General features: G+C 42.1%; 2 protein-coding genes across 7 annotated transcripts in view; both read left to right on the top strand.

Moving 5' to 3' along the window:
- Positions 1–2,236, top strand: part of lrp4 (low density lipoprotein receptor-related protein 4) — a 78,520-nt gene extending 76,284 nt beyond the window's left edge. For 3 of the 4 annotated variants that reach the window (XM_028956290.1, XM_028956289.1, XM_028956288.1), the window contains exon 38: positions 31–2,236. In XM_028956290.1, coding sequence (XP_028812123.1) covers positions 31–363 — 333 coding nt within the window. In that variant the 3' untranslated portion in view covers positions 364–2,236. The remainder of the gene's footprint in view (positions 1–30) is intronic. The other variant, XM_028956291.1, reaches the window with a different exon arrangement.
- Positions 2,237–4,620: 2,384 nt separating this feature from the next.
- On the top strand, positions 4,621–17,982 carry LOC114765745 (cytoskeleton-associated protein 5-like). 3 transcript variants are annotated; one of them, XM_028956150.1, is made up of 45 exons: positions 4,621–4,718; positions 5,086–5,154; positions 5,280–5,473; positions 5,553–5,759; positions 5,945–6,116; positions 6,769–6,904; positions 6,997–7,097; positions 7,195–7,308; positions 7,407–7,511; positions 7,617–7,706; positions 7,784–7,948; positions 8,071–8,199; positions 8,328–8,474; positions 8,583–8,681; positions 8,770–8,880; positions 8,996–9,088; positions 9,291–9,476; positions 9,571–9,665; positions 9,786–9,843; positions 10,816–10,941; positions 11,105–11,235; positions 11,318–11,492; positions 11,586–11,699; positions 11,795–11,923; positions 12,038–12,232; positions 12,340–12,484; positions 12,576–12,667; positions 13,455–13,577; positions 13,661–13,810; positions 13,927–14,130; positions 14,254–14,389; positions 14,480–14,673; positions 14,913–15,067; positions 15,152–15,322; positions 15,409–15,526; positions 15,608–15,784; positions 16,195–16,376; positions 16,483–16,555; positions 16,638–16,826; positions 16,913–16,960; positions 16,994–17,008; positions 17,088–17,162; positions 17,250–17,406; positions 17,542–17,660; positions 17,730–17,982. In XM_028956150.1, the coding sequence occupies exons 2-45, from the start codon at positions 5,098–5,100 to the stop codon at positions 17,961–17,963; spliced, it is 5,886 nt and encodes a 1,961-aa protein (XP_028811983.1). In that variant the 5' UTR covers positions 4,621–4,718; positions 5,086–5,097; the 3' UTR covers positions 17,964–17,982. The 3 variants fall into 3 exon arrangements, with proteins under 3 accessions (XP_028811983.1, XP_028811982.1, XP_028811984.1); XM_028956149.1 differs by having other exon boundaries at positions 16,913–17,008; XM_028956151.1 differs by lacking the exons at positions 16,913–16,960; positions 16,994–17,008; positions 17,088–17,162; ... (1 more) ...; positions 17,542–17,660; positions 17,730–17,982 and having other exon boundaries at positions 16,494–16,555; positions 16,638–16,779.
- Positions 17,983–18,849: the final 867 nt, after the last annotated feature.

Here is an 18,849-nt window from a genome sequence, read left to right as displayed (position 1 = left end):
TGACATGCATATCTCTGTTGTTCTCCCCAGGGAGTAGTGGACACCAGCTACACCAAGGAGAAGATCCGGATCGTGGAGGGGGTGTGTCTCCTTTCAGGGGAGGAGCTCTACTGGCAGGACCTGAAGCAGCTTAAGGTGTGCCGGGGTGGCGGCCTGCACACGTGTATGAGGACGGACACCGTGTCCCTGCAGGCCAGCAGCGCATCTCTGGACGACGGCGAGACCGAGCAGCTCTTGCAGGAGGAGCAGTCAGAGTGCTCGAGTCTTAACACGGCCCCCGCCGTCACGCCCCAGCACCACGCCCCCCACCCAGACACGGGCTGGGCTCCCAATCGCAAACCCTCCACTGAGAGTGAGGTCTGATACACAGACATCACAAACAGCAGATCCTCATCCATCAGAAGTGTAAGACAGACATAGTCACAAAGTTCATACACACAAGTTAACATGGACCCGTCACAACAATCCCACAAATGCTTAGCATTCTCAGATACGCTACTGGACCCAGACATCTAGTTTTCTGCTTCCAAATTCCAGTACAGTGCACACACACACACACAGAAAAGCAGCTGGACTGACCTTCATAGTCCAATACACGCTAGGACCACAACCACCGCGTGCACACCACACACTTCTACAATGTCTACAACCAATACCCTCCCTGCTCTCCGTCCTGCTTCCCCCTGTGACCACCTGCACTCCCGTCTGACAGCTTACAGAGTTCCACTGTTCGGAAATTAAGAGACATTGTCTGGAGCTGATCTGTGAGAAGGAGGACTTTGTTGTGTACAATACAACGTCTGTGTCAACTAAGATTCATCTCTGCTCCTGGATTACATAAAAAAAAAATTGTCCCTCTTGACCGTCATCCCTTACATGTTATGTCTTTATAAACTCTATTTATAGAACAATTTTGTACTTGTGAGTGGGTCTTTTGATTTTGTGTGCGTTTTTTTTTTTTTTAAGGAGCTGAGGAGAGACTGAACCCATTCATAAGACTGATTTGTATTTATAACAGTGCCAAAGGACACAGTGCTTTTCCTATTCTGCGCTTCTTGGATGCAGCCTCTTTCCGAATTGTGCAGAGGGTGAGCGATGGACGACCGCTCCACCAGACTTCTCACCTTCTTCACCTTCTTCCTCTTCCTTCAGTCAAGATTGTACATATGGGAATTTTACATTTACTCTAGTAACTCTTATTAGTCCTCGGGGAAAGCAGTCTCAATGAAGCAGTGCCAAACATTTGCTTTTTTTGTCTTTGCTCAGTTATTTATATTTCACAGAGGTGTTTAAGTATACACGTTTTAACCATTTTTTAAAAACTAGATCTTCCATCTCAGAACCTGTAAACCTCCATGCACTTGCTTTTCAATGAAACACAATGGGGTTATGGACATGTATAACAGCATATCATTGGCCATTTATCGAGACACCGTTTTCTGAAAGTATACACAGTGTATGTGGAGAGTGCTTACAGGGCTGGTTATGCTGCCAAGTATGATGTAGTGTTTGCAAAAAGGAAAAAACACAGTTTATCTTGAAGTAACTTCAACCAGTTCAGCGCTGTGCTGATTTCGCTGCTAAAAAAAAAAAAACTCATGCCCCAACACTGAGGCCAAGTATCGGTGGTCTTGGCAGCTATTTAACTGAAGCTCTCTGACGGTTATGCTCATGGAGAACCGGGCTGTTTTATCTGCATTTTTATCTGCCATACTAACCCACTGGCTTTTATTCAGATTTTTAAACTGCTAACAGAAAGTATTGTACAGAATTCACTATGGGGAAAAAAAATGAGAAAAAAGTGTGTGTTGAAGATACTGTGTTGATTTTATTGTATAGAAAGTCTTTTGTACAAAGGGATATCATGATTGTTTTTTTTTGTTTTGTTTTTTTTGGACTTATTTGTATTAATTTTACTCACTGGAAAGGAACTTTTTTTTCTGGATTATTTAACCACTTTTTGTTTCCAATTCTTGTGAATGATAGGGTTGATGCCAGTTATTTAATAGAGTGCGCTTTTATGTTACAAAATATTGGTCACATTTAACTGTTGTAAACTTAACTGAAAGACATATTTATATATTTTTTTTGTTTTGGTTGTCCCTCATGTGTAAATATGAAAAGACTGTATATGTCCCCCTCCCCTGCCATTGCAACTAACAAGCTGTGTTGTGTGATATAGTGAATTACACCTTTGCTATCTTTTAATACAAAACTGCATTTGTATTCATGTGGATACCTGGCATTCTCATTTGCAGTACAGAGTCTGTGGTTGCGTAGGAAGCACCTTCAACTGAACGCAGCATATTTCCGACCTACATTTTTAACTAGAGGGCTCCTGTTGTGTAATGCTGTGTGCAGTGCAGCATTAATTATAATGTTTCATTAAAAACTAATTGAGGCAAGGTAAGTTTGATCAGTGCATAGATATCACTTCAGAGGAGATTTTCTTATATTCACTGGATTCTGTCCTCTGTAGATAGAAATCTAATTTCTCCATAGCAGATTATGTTTTGTGTTTGCTGTGGCATTATAGCAGCATAATTACAGAAACTGTAAACTGTAATACACTCTTGCATAAATGTGAAAATGCAGTGCAACATGTGAAGATACAGCACTGAAAACAAATCTGTGGAGAACAGCCTCAGCTCTAGAGCAATGACAGCCCTGTTTCCTTTTACACATTTGAAATTTGAGTTCCGCACTCAATACCTGGGATTTTACTTCATTGCCTAATACTAAGATAAATTATGTTAACACCATGCGTTTGGTCACATATTTGTTTTTAATTCCAAAGTTTCGGTATTTAAATATAGATTGTTGTATATTTGACATAAGTTTATTAAGAAAATCAGTGGCATGGGCTTTGATCTTACTGGTAATGTAAACGGTCCAATGTAAGTAGAGTCAAGTGAAAAAAGTACTGAAAATATTTAATTAAGTTAAAGTATCTATACTTCTAAATTCTACTCAAGTAAAAGTAAACGTACCCATCTAAAAACCTACTTGAGGAAAAAGTAAAAAATTACTTAATTTAAAATTTACTTTGAGTAAATGTTACATAGTTACTTTCAATTACTTGATGTAAAAAATAATTAATCATAAATCCAATCCACTCCAATATACTAGTTGTTTTTATTCAACTTTTAGGCAGTATAATGTACAAAATATGTTCAGTTCCAACTGAACAAATATTTTTAAGCACAGTTGGTCACAAAAGTACCAAATTCTGAATTGTATGGTTCACTCAACCCTACAATAAAAAAGAGGAAATAAGTCAAAATCAAAGTATCCAAAACTGTGAAAATGTTCAACAATTCATTATGAATAAACTGGGCTTTTTATTCTTTCTATAGCAAACATGAATATATCAATATATCAATATATCTTGCCAAGTGATATAAGAAATGCAATAAAGCACCTACAGAATACTACAGCATGTTCAGTTTGAGAAACATAATGTATGGAATATACAAAAAGCATATACAGTGCATCTGGGAAGTATTCACAGAGCATCACTTTTCTCACATTTTGTTATGTTGCAGACTTTCCAAAATGGATTAAGATATTTTTTCCCCTCAGAATTCTACACACAACACCCCATAATGACAACATAAAAAAGGTCTACTTGGGGTTTTGGCAAATTTATTAAAAGTAAAAAAACTGAGAATACACATGTACATAAGTATTCACAGCCTTTCCCATGAAGCTCAAAATTGAACCTCCTGGTTCCCCTGATTATCCCTGAGATGTTTCTGCAGCTTACTTGGAGTCCAACCGTGGAACAAACATAATTGGACATAATTTGGAAAGGCACACACCTGTCTATATAAGGTCCCACAGCTCACAGTTCACGTCAGAGCTCAAAATCTGGGGAAGGTTGCTTTGAAGGTCCAATGAGCACAGTGGACGAACCACCAGGACTCTTCCTAGAGCTGGCCGGCCACCTAAACTGAGCATTTAGTGGTGAAGATGACCAAGAACCCAATTGTCAGCCTGTCAGAGCTCCAGAGGTCCATTTTTTTTTTTTTTTAATAAACTTGTCATTTAACCGGTTCTAGGACTCAGCGCTTGTATCATGTGAGGTGCTGCTGTCCTCGGTCTGGCACATATGTGCAATTTCCATTCAGTTCAGGGACATTTTGATTTTTTTCTGCATTTCGCTTTTTACTGTGACATTTTTTGTCCAATGTAGCGAAGCAAAATACTTGCGTAAAAATGTACTTGAGTAAAAGCAAAATGACAAATCACAGAAAAGTGGATAAATGTAATTCATTACTTCCCACATCTGAGAACAGTAAGTATAGCCCTATAGACCTATAATTCTCCTAGCACTAGTAAACCGCGAACAGTTCGGGGGGCTGCATCAGCGCCATAAAGAGCCCTGCCAGTGCTTAACAAGAGAGAAACTATAACCCAGCTGTGTTAGATTTTGAACTATTTAATATACGAATATACATGTACGAACATGCGGAGCGTTTGGCATTTGCCGGAAACAGCTGTCTTTCTGGTGGCGGAAGCCTTTTCAAACGGACCAATCAGGCGGCGGAGCGACAACGCTGCTGGCCAATCAAAAGGGGCAACGCGTTTTAAAATCGGCCAAAGAAGCTGTCCGCGCCGTGTTAGTGGCAGCTATATCAGTGGCTTCTTCCCTTTGTAGGGCAATATTTTTTTTTTTTGTGTGTAGTCGCATTTATTTCCTTTTAACCCGCAAGAAGGTAAGGATGCAGCCCTTTGCGTGGCAATAAATTCTGTAAAATATGCATCGTTTTAGCTGAAGCTACAGCTTGTTGCTCTTTTTTTTGACTGTGGCTGCTTCTCGCCGTGTTAGCATTTAGCTTGTGACCCCCGCTGTCGCGCTAAATAGGGTTCAGTTTTGTCCGAAGAAAATTCCGAATGCATAAATAAAGTAATTCAGCGAAGTCGGGTGTTCAAGCTCGCCCGGTTTCCGTTCGTAGCGATGCTCTGTGCTGTTGCCTTGAATTACAGCTATACTTCTAGGAGCCACTTTGAACGTGTGCTTGATTTTATTAATTTTTTTCCCTAAATCGCCCCACGTTTCCTTCGCTGATGAACAATTTGAAGTAAATATTCCAAATGGGGGATGACTGTGAATGGAAGAAGTTGCCCGTCGACCAGCAATGTGACCATAAGGTAATTCAGTGCCATTCAGTGCCGTGCTGTCCCTGATGCTCCGGGTACAAGTGACGTCTCCTCAGTGGATAGCAGGCAGTCTGTCACACAGACATCCCCCCCCTCCTCTCTCTTTGTCTGTGCAGGTCTGGAAGGCCAGGCTGAATGGCTATGAGGAGGCGGTGAGGCTTTTCCAGAGGATCACTGATGAGAAGAGTCCGGAGTGGGGGAAGTACCAGGGACTGATTAAGAAGTTTGTCACAGACTCCAATGCAGTTGCCCAGCTGAAAGGTCTGGAGGCGGCGATGATCTATGTTGAAAATGCACACGTGGCGTCAAGGTTAGTTTGCTGTAGTACTTGTTGTACTTTTGCTCTTAATCTGGGCGTTAATCCTAATGAGGTGTGTGTGTTACATTAGAACTGTGGGTGAGGTGGTGAGTGGCGTGGTCTGTAAAGTCTTCAACCAGCCTAAGGCCAAAGCAAAAGAGTTGGGTACAGACATCTGTCTGATGTATGTAGAAATTGAGAAGGGAGAGGCGGTGCAAGAGGAGCTTATTAAAGGCCTTGAGAACAAGAACCCCAAGATCACTCTGGCCTGTGTGGAGACCATAAGGAAAGCCCTGAGGTGGGTACGCTGCCACTATGATCGAAAAATAAAAATCTGCCTATCCAATCTAAATCTGAACTGTCAGTTTAGACTGGGTAGCTTTGTGAAATGTAGTAGTGTCTCTTACATTTAACTTTCAGTGCCTGGCCATTATACGCTCAGCTGACTTTTTATTTTATTTTTTTCCTCTTCCCGCTTTACAGTGAATTTGGCTCCAAAATAATTGCTCTTAAGCCTGTAGTGAAAGTTCTACCAAAGCTCTTTGAGTCTCGCGACAAAGCAATCAGGGATGAAGCCAAGCTCCTAGCTATAGAAGTATACAGATGGATTCGAGATGCTCTCAAAGCACCTCTTCAGAACATCAACTCTGTTCAGGTAATTGTTTTATTATTATTATTATTGTTATTATGAGTACACTTCAGCAATAGTGTCTTTTTGTCTTGCTTGTGATACACAGCAAGACCATAAAATGTCCTCTGCATTTAACCCATCTCCCTTGGTGAGCAGTGGTCTGTGTTTGGGGACTGTACCTTTTAGGGATCTTTGAAACCAAGGGAGCTCTAAACGAGTCCAATGATTGTGGTGGTGTCTGGGAACTTCAGTTCCAAGAGGTGCTGTCATTGGTGTAGGAGAAGAGCAGTGAGGAGTGGATTGGTCATTGAGTGGCACCAGTACTTGGGGACCAGAAGTGCCCCCCCCCTTCCTGTTTGTCCTTGCTCGGGGAGTTGAACTCCACTTTTCCTTTGTCACATTTGGATGGATGGATTTATTTTTTCCACTCTCTGTACAACTGTGTGCCTCTGGCAGAAATGAAATATACATATTTAATAGGTCTTCATTAGTAGGCAGAATCATCTGGCTAACCCCATTTTCCCCCCTGTGTGATATCTCTCTCTCCCCCTCTCAACGCTGCCTCCTTTTGTGATTGCTGATCAGCAGCATTGCGTGGCTTAGTTAGACTCCAGCTGCTCCTGTGTGTGTTGCTCATGTCTTTTGTGCTTCTGTCGTCTGCCTATCTGTCTGCCAGTTGAAAGAGTTGGAGGAAGAGTGGGCAAAGCTGCCAGCATCAGCTCCCAAACAGAATCGCTTCCTGCGCTCTCAGCAGGACCTGAAAGCCAAACACGAGCAGCATCAACTAGATGGAGGAGGAAACGAGGTTGATGGTACGCTCCCTTGAGACGGACCCTCCCAAAGATGTTTTGCTGCTTGTGTCCATGCAGGCCTATTTCAACTCTAACAGAGTATATCCTGTCAGGTATTGACTCTGAAGAACCTGTCTCTGTGGTGGACCCTTATGAACTGCTAGAGGCGGCTGAGATCCTTTCGAAGCTCCCTAAAGACTTCTATGAGAAGCTAGTAAGACCTCTCTTCGTGATGGGATTTTTTTTTTTTTTTTTTTTTTTTTTTTTTTTGAGCTGATCACATGCACAAACTCAAGACGTTATTTTTATAGGAAGCCAAGAAATGGCAAGAAAGAAAGGAATCCCTTGAAGCTTTGGAGACATTGCTCAAAAATCCCAAACTGGAGCCAGGAGATTATGGAGAGTTGGTCAGAGCCCTTAACAAGGCAAGTCTGACCTAATCTACATAGGCTCTCCTCTGCTTTCTTGACTAATCCAATTTTTTTTTTTTTTTTTTTTTTTTTTTTTTTTTTGTCCATTTTAGGTGATTGGTAAGGACACCAATGTCATGCTGGTGACACTGGCAGCCAAGTGCATCGCTGGACTGGCTGCAGGGCTCAGGAAGAAGTTTGGATCATATGCTTGTATTGTAGGTCTTACATTACATTTGCAAGAAGAGTGTTAATCCAGTTTTTTTTATTTTTTTGGGGGGGGGGGCAAGGGGCTTTTAGTCATTTTATTTTATTGATTTTAGGTGGTGCCAACCATTTTGGACAAGTTCAAGGAAAAAAAAGCACAAGTAGTACAGGCCTTGCAAGAAGCTATTGATGCAGCTTTCCTTTCTGTAAGTGTCGTGAATGGAACTTTAAATCAATTTAGCGCAGAATCGGGTCACTTTTAATTTAATTTTTCCCCCTTCAGACCACACTTCAGAGTTTGAGTGAGGGAGTTCTAGCTGTGATGGACAACAAAAATCCCTCCATTAAGCAGCAGGCCTCACTTTTCCTGGCCAGAAGTTTCCAGCTTTGCAATTCCTCCACACTGCCTAAAAACCTGCTCAAACCGTTTTGTGTTGCGCTGATTAAGGTATGGAATTGGCCAGTTTTAAACCTTGCAGCTTATTAGGGAATGCCATACAGCATTTTCATACAGCACAACATGACTTGGTGTGCTGTATGTTTGACAAGTCTGTATTTCGTCATCTGCAGCAAGTCAGTGACTCTGCCCCTGAAGTGCGTGATGCAGCGTTTGAGGCCTTGGGCACTGCAATGAGAGTCCTGAGTGAGAAAGCTCTATCCCCCTTTCTGGCTGACCTTGACAAACTCAAAATGGACAAGGTAAGCTTGAGATGTTGCCATCTTAACCATATTTGATGGGATACAGCACATTATGGATTGGGTAAATAATAAGCATGAGCAAAAATGTACAAACTTTTTTTTTTTTTTTTTTTTTTTTGTATTGACAGATAAAAGAGTGTGCTGGTAAAGTGGAACTTGTGGGAGGAAAGAAAAGTGGTGGTGGTGTTGAGAAGGAAAAGCCCCCTCCAAAAACTGCACCAACTGAAGCTCCAGCAAAGTCATCTGCACCGCCCAAAAAGGCCCCGGCAGCCAAGGTGTGTTCAAGGGCTTTTTTTTTTTTTTTTTTTTTTTTTTTTTTTTTTTTTTTTTAAATCCTGTAGGGCTTTTGTTGAAAGATTCTGAAGGTATATTGTCTGATTCAGCCTGCCGGACCTCCTAAGAAGGCCAAGTCAGCAGGGGGAGGGACTAATGCAAAGACCCCCAAAACTGGCAGCAAAGAGGCCATAGAGAGTGAGCTTTCTGTGAGTGCACACTGAAACACATGGCTTACTTCACATATGGACTTGTTTAGTATCCTAGCTTTTGTTCTCATGCCGGTTGACCTTTCAGCCGGAAGTCTGTGAGGAGAGGGCTGCTGCTGTCCTCCCTGCCTCCTGCATGCAGTTACTGGACAGTGCCAACTGGAAAGAGAGGCTGGCCAGCATGGAGGAGTTCCATAAGGTGCGTTTTCTATCTCTCCAACAATTTCATTTTCCACATCTTCCGTTGTAACAAAGCCAAGTTTGTCGGCTGTGTCTCCACAGTTAAACGAACCACTGACCTTTCTGTCCTGCAGGCCATAGAACAGATGGAGCAGAGTGAGGTGCCCTGCCAAGCTCTTGTCCGCATGCTGGCCAAGAAACCTGGGTGGAAGGAAACCAATTTCCAGGTGACCCCTTAACAGATATATATTACACACACACACACACACTTTTTATATATATATATATATATATATATATATATATATAATTTTTTTATTATTATTATTATCCTCCCCCTCCCTTTTTGAATTTGTCTCAAATTTAAATGTTCAGCCTAGGGCTATGTGATGGTAGCTCTAATCCTTTATAATAAATCTGCTTTTATAGGTGATGCAGCTGAAGCTGCAGGTGGTAGCTGTCCTTGCACAGAGGGGATCGTTTTCTAAGACGTCAGCCCTTCTGGTCCTGGATTCTCTGGTGGATAAGGTGGGAGATGTGAAATGTGGAGTGAAGGCCAAAGAGGCTCTGACTGCTATTGGGGAGGCCTGTTCGCTGCCATGGACTGCAGAGCAGGTCCTGCTTTAATTTTAATTCTCTTCTAAAGCATTATTGGACAACTGGTGGCTGAGCGATTTTAATAACACCCTGGTCCGCATTCCTCTTCTAGGCCGTCTCGATGGCCTTCGCTCAGAAGAACCCCAAAAACCAAGCCGAAACTCTGAACTGGCTGTCTAATGCAATCAAGGAGTTTGGCTTTACAGGGTGAGTTTTAAGCACTTTCAGGACAGGATTTCGTTCTACTTGTCTCTTCTGCCAGGGTTCATTTTCGTCTGGGACATTCGGCTTTTAATTCAAGTGGGTTTGTTCTGCTTAATCTTTCAGGATTAACGTTAAGGCCTTCATCAGCAGTGTCAAAACTGCCCTGGCAGCTACCAATCCTGTGAGTTCAGATCACGCTTTCTGCCCTCTTGTTTGCTTCGGTTTGATTTTTCTCTGCTTAAAAAAAATAAATAAAATAAAGGGAACATAAAAATAAGACATCCTAGGTCTGAAGGAATAGAACATACTTATTAAATACTTTTTGTTAATGTAGTTACATTTGATTTCAATCTATTTGTTTGTCAGCACATTCATGGAGGTCTGGATTTCGAGTCACTGAATTAAAGTGGAAGCACTCTACAGAATTTTTGTAATGTTCTTAAAACAAGTCAAAATGAGGCTCATTAGTGTACGTGGCCTCCACGTGCCTGTATGACCGCCATACAACGCCTGGGCATGCTCCTGATGAGGTGGAGGATGGTCTCCTGAGTAATCTCCTCCCAGACCTGGACTAAAACATCCGTAAGCTCCTGGACAGTTTGTGTGGATGGAGCAAGACATATCCCGGATGTGCTCAATTGGATTCAGGTCTGGGGAACAGGCAGGCCAGTCCATATCATTGCTTTAGTCTTAAAGGAACTGCTGACACTCCAGCCACATGAGGTCTAGCATTGTCTTGCAGTTGGAAGAAGAACCCAGGGAACTGAAGTGGTCTGTGGTAACCACCTGCAGAACCACACCTTAAATAATTGCCAATAATTTTTTTATTTAATTTTTCCCTTTCTTACCCATTTGCACAGCAACAAATGGAAATTGTCAGTGTTGCTTCCTAAGTGTAAGATTGTATTTCACAGAAGTGTGATCGACTTGGAGTTACATTGTTTGTTTATTTGTTACATTAAAATAGTTTAATCATGATTCTGTATGAGACACAGGTTTTTTTTTTTTTTTTTTTTTTTTGTAAAGATATCCTAAAGTGACTTGATTACAGGCTTAATCCTGGGAAACCCAGTAAATGTTTGTTTATTTTTTTTGGTTCCAGCGTCTTGCACTGGACATTAGCAATGACTGATCTTGTGATTTTGCCTTCTAGGCAGTGAGAACCGCTGCCATATCCCTGTTGGGAGTGATGTTTCTCTACATGGGTGCTCCCTTGCGTGTATTTTTTGAAGACGAGAAAGCTGCGCTGGTCTCTCAGATTGACTCTGAATTTGAGAAGGTGTGTGTATAATGTTATCCTTTAGATAAGTGATGTATGGGGTTTTGGAAGCTGTTGGAATAACATTTTTGCTGGGTGCATCTGATTTCTAATGCACTGCATATGACTATAAATGATTTTAAATAAATAAAAATATATTTTTTCTTCCTGTCCCTGCCCTCAGATGAAAGGTCAGTCTCCACCTGCACCAATCAAAGGATCCAGTAAGCAAGCAAATGTTGAAGGTGATGCGGAGGCTGATGAAGATGATTCATCCGCTGAAATAATGGACCTCCTGCCCAGAACTGATGTTAGGTACTTGCGAGTTTACTGGTTACTTGTAGAAAAATCTTGTTCGTTTCCACAATCCCGAAGTATTATGGTGTCTCGTGTACAGTGATAAGATCACATCTGATATGGTGTCCAAGCTTGGAGACAAGAACTGGAAGATCAGAAAGGAGGGACTGGAAGAGGTGTCTGCAGTGATCTCTGAAGCGAAGTTTATCAAGCCCAGTCTGGGAGAGCTGCCCCTTGCACTCAAGGCCAGACTCTCAGACTCCAATAAGATACTGGTATGGTGAAGGTTTTGTTCTAAGATCATTTCAAAAATAATAAATCTCCCTTCAGTCTTATTAGAGCAAGTTTGTCTTTTGGTCTGGATTCAGGTGCAACAGACCCTTTCAATCTTAAATCAGATGGCCACAGCAATGGGCCCTGCCCTGAAACAGCATGTCAAAGACCTTGGCTTTCCCATTATTGGTGTACTAGGAGACAGTAAAGTAAGCAAGCTCACACACTTAAAATATTACTGTCTTCTATTACGGCACAAACGTGGTCATTTTCTTGGTAATCAGATCCATTCTCTTCCCTGCAGAACACTGTACGGGCTGCAGCCTTGAGCACACTCAATGTCTGGGTGGAACAGACGGGAATCAAGGAGTGGCTCGATGGTGAGGGGCTTTCAGGAGAGCTGAAGAAAGAGAACCCCTTCCTCAGACAGGAGGTGATTACCCACATTTTGCATGACTTGTTTGTCAGCTAGTTTTCCCATTTAAAATGTTATACTTGTGTGCTAACTGGTTCATATCCACCAGTCACTTCCAATATGCCTCTGCAGGTGCTGAGCTGGCTGGCAGAGAAACTGCCCACTTTGCGTTCAGTGCCGGCCGAACTTACGCTTTGTGTGCCGTACTTGTACACCTGCCTAGAGGACAGAAATGGAGATGTTCGCAAAAAGGCCCAGGATGCACTGCCTGCTTTCATGATGCACCTTGGGTTTCAGAAGATGACCAAAGCAACCAGTAGCATAAAGGTGTTTTTTTTTTTTTTTTTTTTTTTTTTTTTTTTCCCTCCCCTCTCTCTCCCTTCTTCCCTTCTCTCCCCTCTCCTCCAACTCACAAAACATTCTGCTCTTCACAGCCTGCCTCTAAGGACCAGGTGCTGGGACTGCTAGAGAAGGCCAAGGCACTTGTGCCGGCTAAAGCTGCCGCTCCTGCCAAAGCGTCAGCAGTAGTCTCAAAAGTGACCGCCAGCACCCCTGCTGTGACCTCTAGCTTAAATTCAGGTATGTGCCTTGACTGCTTTCTTAATACAAACCAGTTTTCTGTGCTTCTTGGGGATATTCTGTGAAGTAGCATTTCTCAATTTTGACCCAGCTGCATCTAAAGGACAGACTGATTTCTCTGAACCATCAGAGTCCAAACCGGAAGCCAAGAAAGTCTCATCTGGGTTAGGAGCCAAGGGAAAGGTAACCTTTTTACCCTGTGAAGGGCTCCTGGTGCACTCTGTAGCTCATGGTGGTTTTTGTTTTATCCTCTCCATTTAACAATCTCAGATGTGCCCAAAAGTTTCAAGCATGAAATACTGGTCTCGACTCTACTGTCTTATCAAGATTTAGGCATATTTCGAAGTTAGCTTTTTAATATCAATGCTTCTTGAAGTGCATCTACAGACCTTTTTGAGCGCAAATGCAATCCTGGTACTTTCATTCTGTGTTTAAATCTGACCACAGTACAGAATCTGCTCTGTTAGTCTTTTAATGACATTCTCTTAGCAAATGATTCTGTGGCATTTGTATTAAGCCCTCAAATGGTTCACAGGGCTCCATTCTGGGTCACTTATTTATTTTTATATTTTAGTTTGCAGTGGCCACCGCACATTTATTGAATGACCTTCCAACCAGTGTCAGGCAGACCCAGTCAATCACTGCATTTTAAATATTTTTAAACTTTTACACGCTGTGTTTTTAACCAGGCGTTTCTTATACGGTGTTCTTGTGCAGTCCTTTCATAGCTCGTTTCCTTTTTTCTTCCCCCTCCCCCCAACCTTTTGCTTCATTTTCTCCATTTAATTTTGTGAACATTTTGTCCATGTCTGTCCTGTCCCTGGTAATTTAAAATGTTTATTTGACTTTGTTTTGTTTTGTTTTTTGTTTTTTTTTGTATAAATATGGTATGATTTTTCACAATTTTCTGTGCCGACGTTTTTAAACTGACTGTTTTTTTTGGGCTCATCAATAAACAATTTTATTCCAGAGCGCAGTTGGTAAAAAGCCTTCAGGCAAAGAACAATCTGCTGCTGAAGACAAATCTGGTCCAATCTTCATAATGGTGCCAAATGGCAAAGAACAGAGGTTTAAGGAGGAGAAGAGTCTAAAGGCAAGAGACACTTTGTCCTACAGTATTGTGATTTACTAACTGCTCTGCTTTTGTTTTTTAATGTATAATTTTATATGCGCAAGGTGCTGAAATGGAACTTCATCACCCCTCGAGATGAATTTGTGGAGCAACTGAAGACTCAGATGGGGTCTTGCGTTGCTAAGTGGCTTCTGGAAGAGCTCTTTCACGCTGACTTCCAAATGCACATCAAAGCAATTGGAACCATGATTGAGGTTGGCAGTTTAAAAAGGTTTTCATGCAGACTTCACCCTTTTATCTGCTACTCTTGTATGTTTTACTATGATCTTGGGAGAGCACTTCAGCACTTCTTTCCTTATCTTCCATGAAGCATCTTGAGGCAGAGAAGGAGGTTACAGTGTCCTGCCTGGACCTGATCCTCAAGTGGTTCACATTGCGTTTCTTTGACACAAACACCAGTGTGTTGATGAAGGCGCTGGAATATCTTAAACTGCTTTTCACTTGCCTTGGGTCCATGGACTACCACCTTCTTGAGCCTGAGGCCGCATCATTCATCCCCTACCTCATTCTTAAGGTATGTACTTTTCTTAACTGGCATTTTACTAATTTGTCCCAGTCTAATCAACTCATTTTTGAAGCATAGATGGGGGGATTGTTATAGATCTCTAAGATATTTATGCTCTGTGCTCCTCCATAGGTGGGGGAGGCCAAAGACTCTGTTCGTAAGGATGCTCGTTGCATCCTTTCCTTGCTCTATAAAATTTACCCAGCCAGCAAGGTCTTTCCCTTACTCATGGATGGTACCAAATCCAAGAATTCTAAGCAGCGAGCAGGTAAGGCTCAGGCTTCCCTTGAAATGAGACAATGCACAGTTCAAGAATTACTTTTTATATTTTCTTTTGTATCTGCTATGTCCTCTGCAGAATGTTTAGAGGAACTTGGCTGCATCATTGCCCTCCTTGGCCTCCTGGTTTGCAAGCACACAGGCGGCAAGGCCCTGAAAGAGATTGCAGGGCACATTGGGGACCGTGACACATCTGTTCGCAATGCAGCCCTCAACACTGTGGTGGTGGCTTATAATGTCTGTGGGGAGCAGGTGTACAAACTCCTTGGCAATGTGAGTCACTAAATGTGCTAATTAGTGGTGGAACAGAATTGATATAGCACTGAATAATGTTTGCCAATTATATTGAAGTTCTCTGTGTACACTTCGGCTTTTTTATTTTTAATTTTTTTTCCCCTCCTCTTCGTTCTCTCCTTTCCCTCTCCAATATCTGTGGTCCCAGTCATATTGGATTGTGCAGCGCAATGACTTATACTAAAAGTTAATATTTCATGAATGTTTCTACTGTGTAGTTGTCAGAAAAAGACATGAGCATGCTTGAGGAAAGGATCAAGCGTTCTTCTAAAAAGCCTTCAGTTCCTGACCAAACTAAAGTGTGTGCTACAACTGCCCAGACCAAGGCTGCCTCTAACTCTTCCGTTGCCCAGGATGAGAGACCAAAGCTTGGGTATGTGGTTCACAGATTTCCTCCACACATTTCCCCTTCAGAGCATTTTTGACATTACTTCATGGGCCAGTCTTACTCTTGCAGTCAGATTCGGGCTCAAAATGCTCTCATGAAGCAACAGCAGGCCTCCTCTGTGACTGGTGAGTTCCAGCTGGACTTGGATCAGTTTGAAGGAGACAAAGCAGGCCATATAGAGCTCCCTAGCCTTGTGACACACAACCTGGACCTGTCACCAGTTGAGATCCCAGAGTTTAAGTAAGATTAAGTTTGCATTTTTACTTTAATAAGCACCAATAATTATATCAGTTTGTGTTCGAAGCATCTACTTTGTCCATCTGCAGAGTCAAATTTGAATCCGCCACGCTTGATCTTCATAGCAACACTTCCGCCAAGATTAATTTGATAATCTCCCAGGTTGCCAGTGTGGAGACAAACACCAGCATACAAGGGTTGTTGCAGGTATTTTGCAATGTGAAATGTATCTATTTATTTGAAGTTTTAATTTGAAGTTTTACTTCTGAATATACTGTCCCTCTGCAGGTCAACGAGCTTTTGTCTCAGCCAGCCAGAGTGCAGGCCATGTCTGGTCATGTTGACCAACTCGTGATTGCGGTGCTCATGCAGCTCCGTCTCCTCTCGACACACATGGCTGACGAGCAACTTGCCAAGTGCGAGGTTTTCAACCTCTACAGCAGTGTCGTCAGCACCACAACTAACGTAAGGGACTTGGTTCTTCTTCCTCCTTGCTCGCCACTCGCTCACCATAGGTCTTACATTAGTGTTGCATCACTGCAGGGGTCCCTGCTGTATATAGCCTGACACTTTTTGGTTTGGTTGTTGGTGCAGCCTGCTTTTCCAGTTTCTCGTGTTTTCTACTGAATGAACGGATGTACTTTTTGAGGCTCTGAAAATGTGTAAACTCCACATGATTTCGCCGATATAACCAGTCTGGGATGATTAAACTGACCTGTTTGCTGGAGCTGTTCTGCAGTGGCGGAACTCTCCAATCAGATGCCTGATGACATGGACAGGGGCCATCTGACCAGTACTGGGCGCAGGGGAACGTTCTTCTGGGGAAGGTCTATACCGCAGAATTCTCATGTCCCAAGTCTTTCCCTGTGTTGCAGTTGTTTAGCGTCAACAGACTGGCTCATGAGGCTTCTGCAGGAGTCCTGAAAGATCTGACCCAGGCGCTGCTGCCTTTCACTATTGATGCCAGGATGGAGGAGGGCAGCGCAGACTTCAGTCGTTCTGTTCACCAGCTGGTGGGCCGCTTGCTAGATCGGGCTGATCAAACTAATATGCTCAGGTACATTCTGCAGGATCATAAAGTGCAGTCAGTTACTTCGGAGTTAAGAGTTGCTTATTAAATCAAGCTGCACTTTTATGTGTTCAAATTTTATTTTTATTTTAAGTGCTCTTATAGTCTTGCTTCAAGAAGCCCTTAATTCTAATCCATCCTCTAAGGTCTCGGAGATCATCATGAAGGTGTGGAGTTTTATAAAATAGAAAAAATCTTTATCTTGCGGTCACTGTTTGCCTTACCTAATGAAACCTGTTTGCTCCGCAGTGTCTGTGGCGAGTGATTCGTTACCTTCCAGATAGAATAGGCTCTATAAACTTGGATCGGGTTCTCCTGCACATCCACGACTTCTTGAAGGTCTTCCCCAGACAAAAGCTGAGGGAGCTGAAGAATGCCAATGCCCAGAGGACTATCAAAATCCTTCTGCACACGATCTGTAGACTTGTTGGTCCTAAGGTTTGTTAAACAGCCTCACACAAGTTGAACTGACTGCTGTGTGAAGTGTGTGCAAATGGTAGATATTTCATTTTTACTTTCCACAGATTTTAGACCACATGACCATGATACAAGACCCAAGAGAGTCTGAATTGGAGTCTTATTTGAAAAGGGTAGCTAAAGACAAGGATGCTCCTCAAATGGTATGTTCTCCTTACTGAATTTAATGCAGTCATGTCTTTACCCAGATACTGACCTAGCCTATTCTTATTAACAAAAAAGCTAGCACACCCTGAAAACAACGAGGTTCTTGGTGAGATCTTCAAGAACCTTGTTTCCCAGGAAAACACCACTGAGGTAGTGCTCAGTCCGTATGACCTGCTTTTCATCTTTATTTTACTCCGGTCTTCTGTCTAATTCTAAACCTTCTCACCTCTGACTCAGGGTCTGAGGAAACTGTTGGAGTTTAAGGATCTGAACCCAAGTGTGGACCTTGCCCCACACCTCAAAAAGCTGCCTCAGAGCCTGCAGACTGTGGTGGAGCGAGGCCTGAGGAATGCAGAAAAAGAAGCCAAGCCCAAGGCTCAGACCGCCACTGCAGGTATCATTTCCTGACTAGAACTGCTTCTAGGTGTTATACATTTTTCTAATTCTGTGCAAAATCTGGTCTTGTGGTTTTAAAATGTTATGCTCTTGTTTTATTTGACTGTATGCAAATCTATCTGCTCTCTTTAAGGTGTACCTAGCCATTCGGAGCCTGTGTCTGAGCCTTCAAGCTCAAACTTTAATCTTCATGTTTACCGAGAGAAGCTCAAGAAGCTAAGAGAAATCCATGGCATGCCAAACCCCATCCAGGTATTACATTTTATTTATATATTTCTTATATATTCTTCCTGGTTTTGTATTAATTTCACTTTCATTTAGACCCTACCTCTGCTGAAGACCACTGATGAGAGGCCTCCACTCACTGAAATGATTTCTAAAATGCCTGTTTTGTCCTCATCCACCACGTCGTCTATGGAAATGCTCAAGACTAAGCTTTCCCAGCTCAGGGAGTCTAGGGAGCAAAGTGAACCGGCTGGTCCCCAAGCAAACTCTTCCCAGCCCAGCCTTGAAGACCTTAGGATGAGACTTGACCGGTTAAAGGCTAAGAAATAATTCTCTCCCCACCCCTTCCCACTGCACTTTTGAGCAATTGACCTTTTATTATTATTTGTCAATGTCCTTTTACTTGAATGTTTGTAAGCTTTCTAAGTAGTAGTCTTTTCTATTTTCTCAATGTTTTAATCTTTTTTTTTTTTTTTTTTTTTTTTTTTTTTTTTTTTTTTTTTTTTTTTTTTTTTTTAATATTTGTTCCCAGAAAACTGCAATCTTGCAGTTTTATTCTTAATAAAATGCTTTTATTTTAATTCTGGTCTGAGTCATACGGGTGTTTTGTATTTTGGCCAGCAGAGGGCATTTGTGCATCAGATACTTGGAACCAGCTACAGACCAATATGAAATAGTTTTGACCTAGCATAAGGCCTACATTTTCGTGTGATCTTAGTCAACTCGTCAGTCCACAGCAATTTCGTTTGTTGCTCTTGATATTTGTCTATTTTTATAGAACTCATAGGATTTGTTCCTTGAGATTGTGGTAAAGTTGTAAAAATTATGCCACACCCTCTTGGACAAATTGGTTTTTGAAAAGGTATAATAAACTTGCACAAAGAGCAATTGAAATAACGTTTTAACAGACATTGAGAGAGACATTAATTATTCATTGTGGAAGGCTAATTGTTTGACATTGTTTCCTTAACCCCCCCTCCCACATATGCTCTTGTTCTCAGACTATTACTTGCCTTTTTTTTTTTCAAGGACGTACAAATCAAGGGGACTGAGCAGCACTTACATTAAATTGCCATAACTGCTTCATAGCTTGGCTTCGTCTTCTTGATGAAAGGTGGTAGTATCTACTCACTGGTCTGAGCTTCCATTCTCATGATGTGCAGCTGGGTATAGCCAAGAGAGGAGACTTACTGAACATTGGTGAATCAATGTTCAA

This window comes from Denticeps clupeoides, chromosome 16, assembly GCF_900700375.1.
Source record: "Denticeps clupeoides chromosome 16, fDenClu1.1, whole genome shotgun sequence".
Classification (NCBI taxonomy): domain Eukaryota; kingdom Metazoa; phylum Chordata; class Actinopteri; order Clupeiformes; family Denticipitidae; genus Denticeps; species Denticeps clupeoides.
Note: the sequence above shows the minus strand (reverse complement) of the source record. Positions and strands in the feature narration are given on the sequence as shown.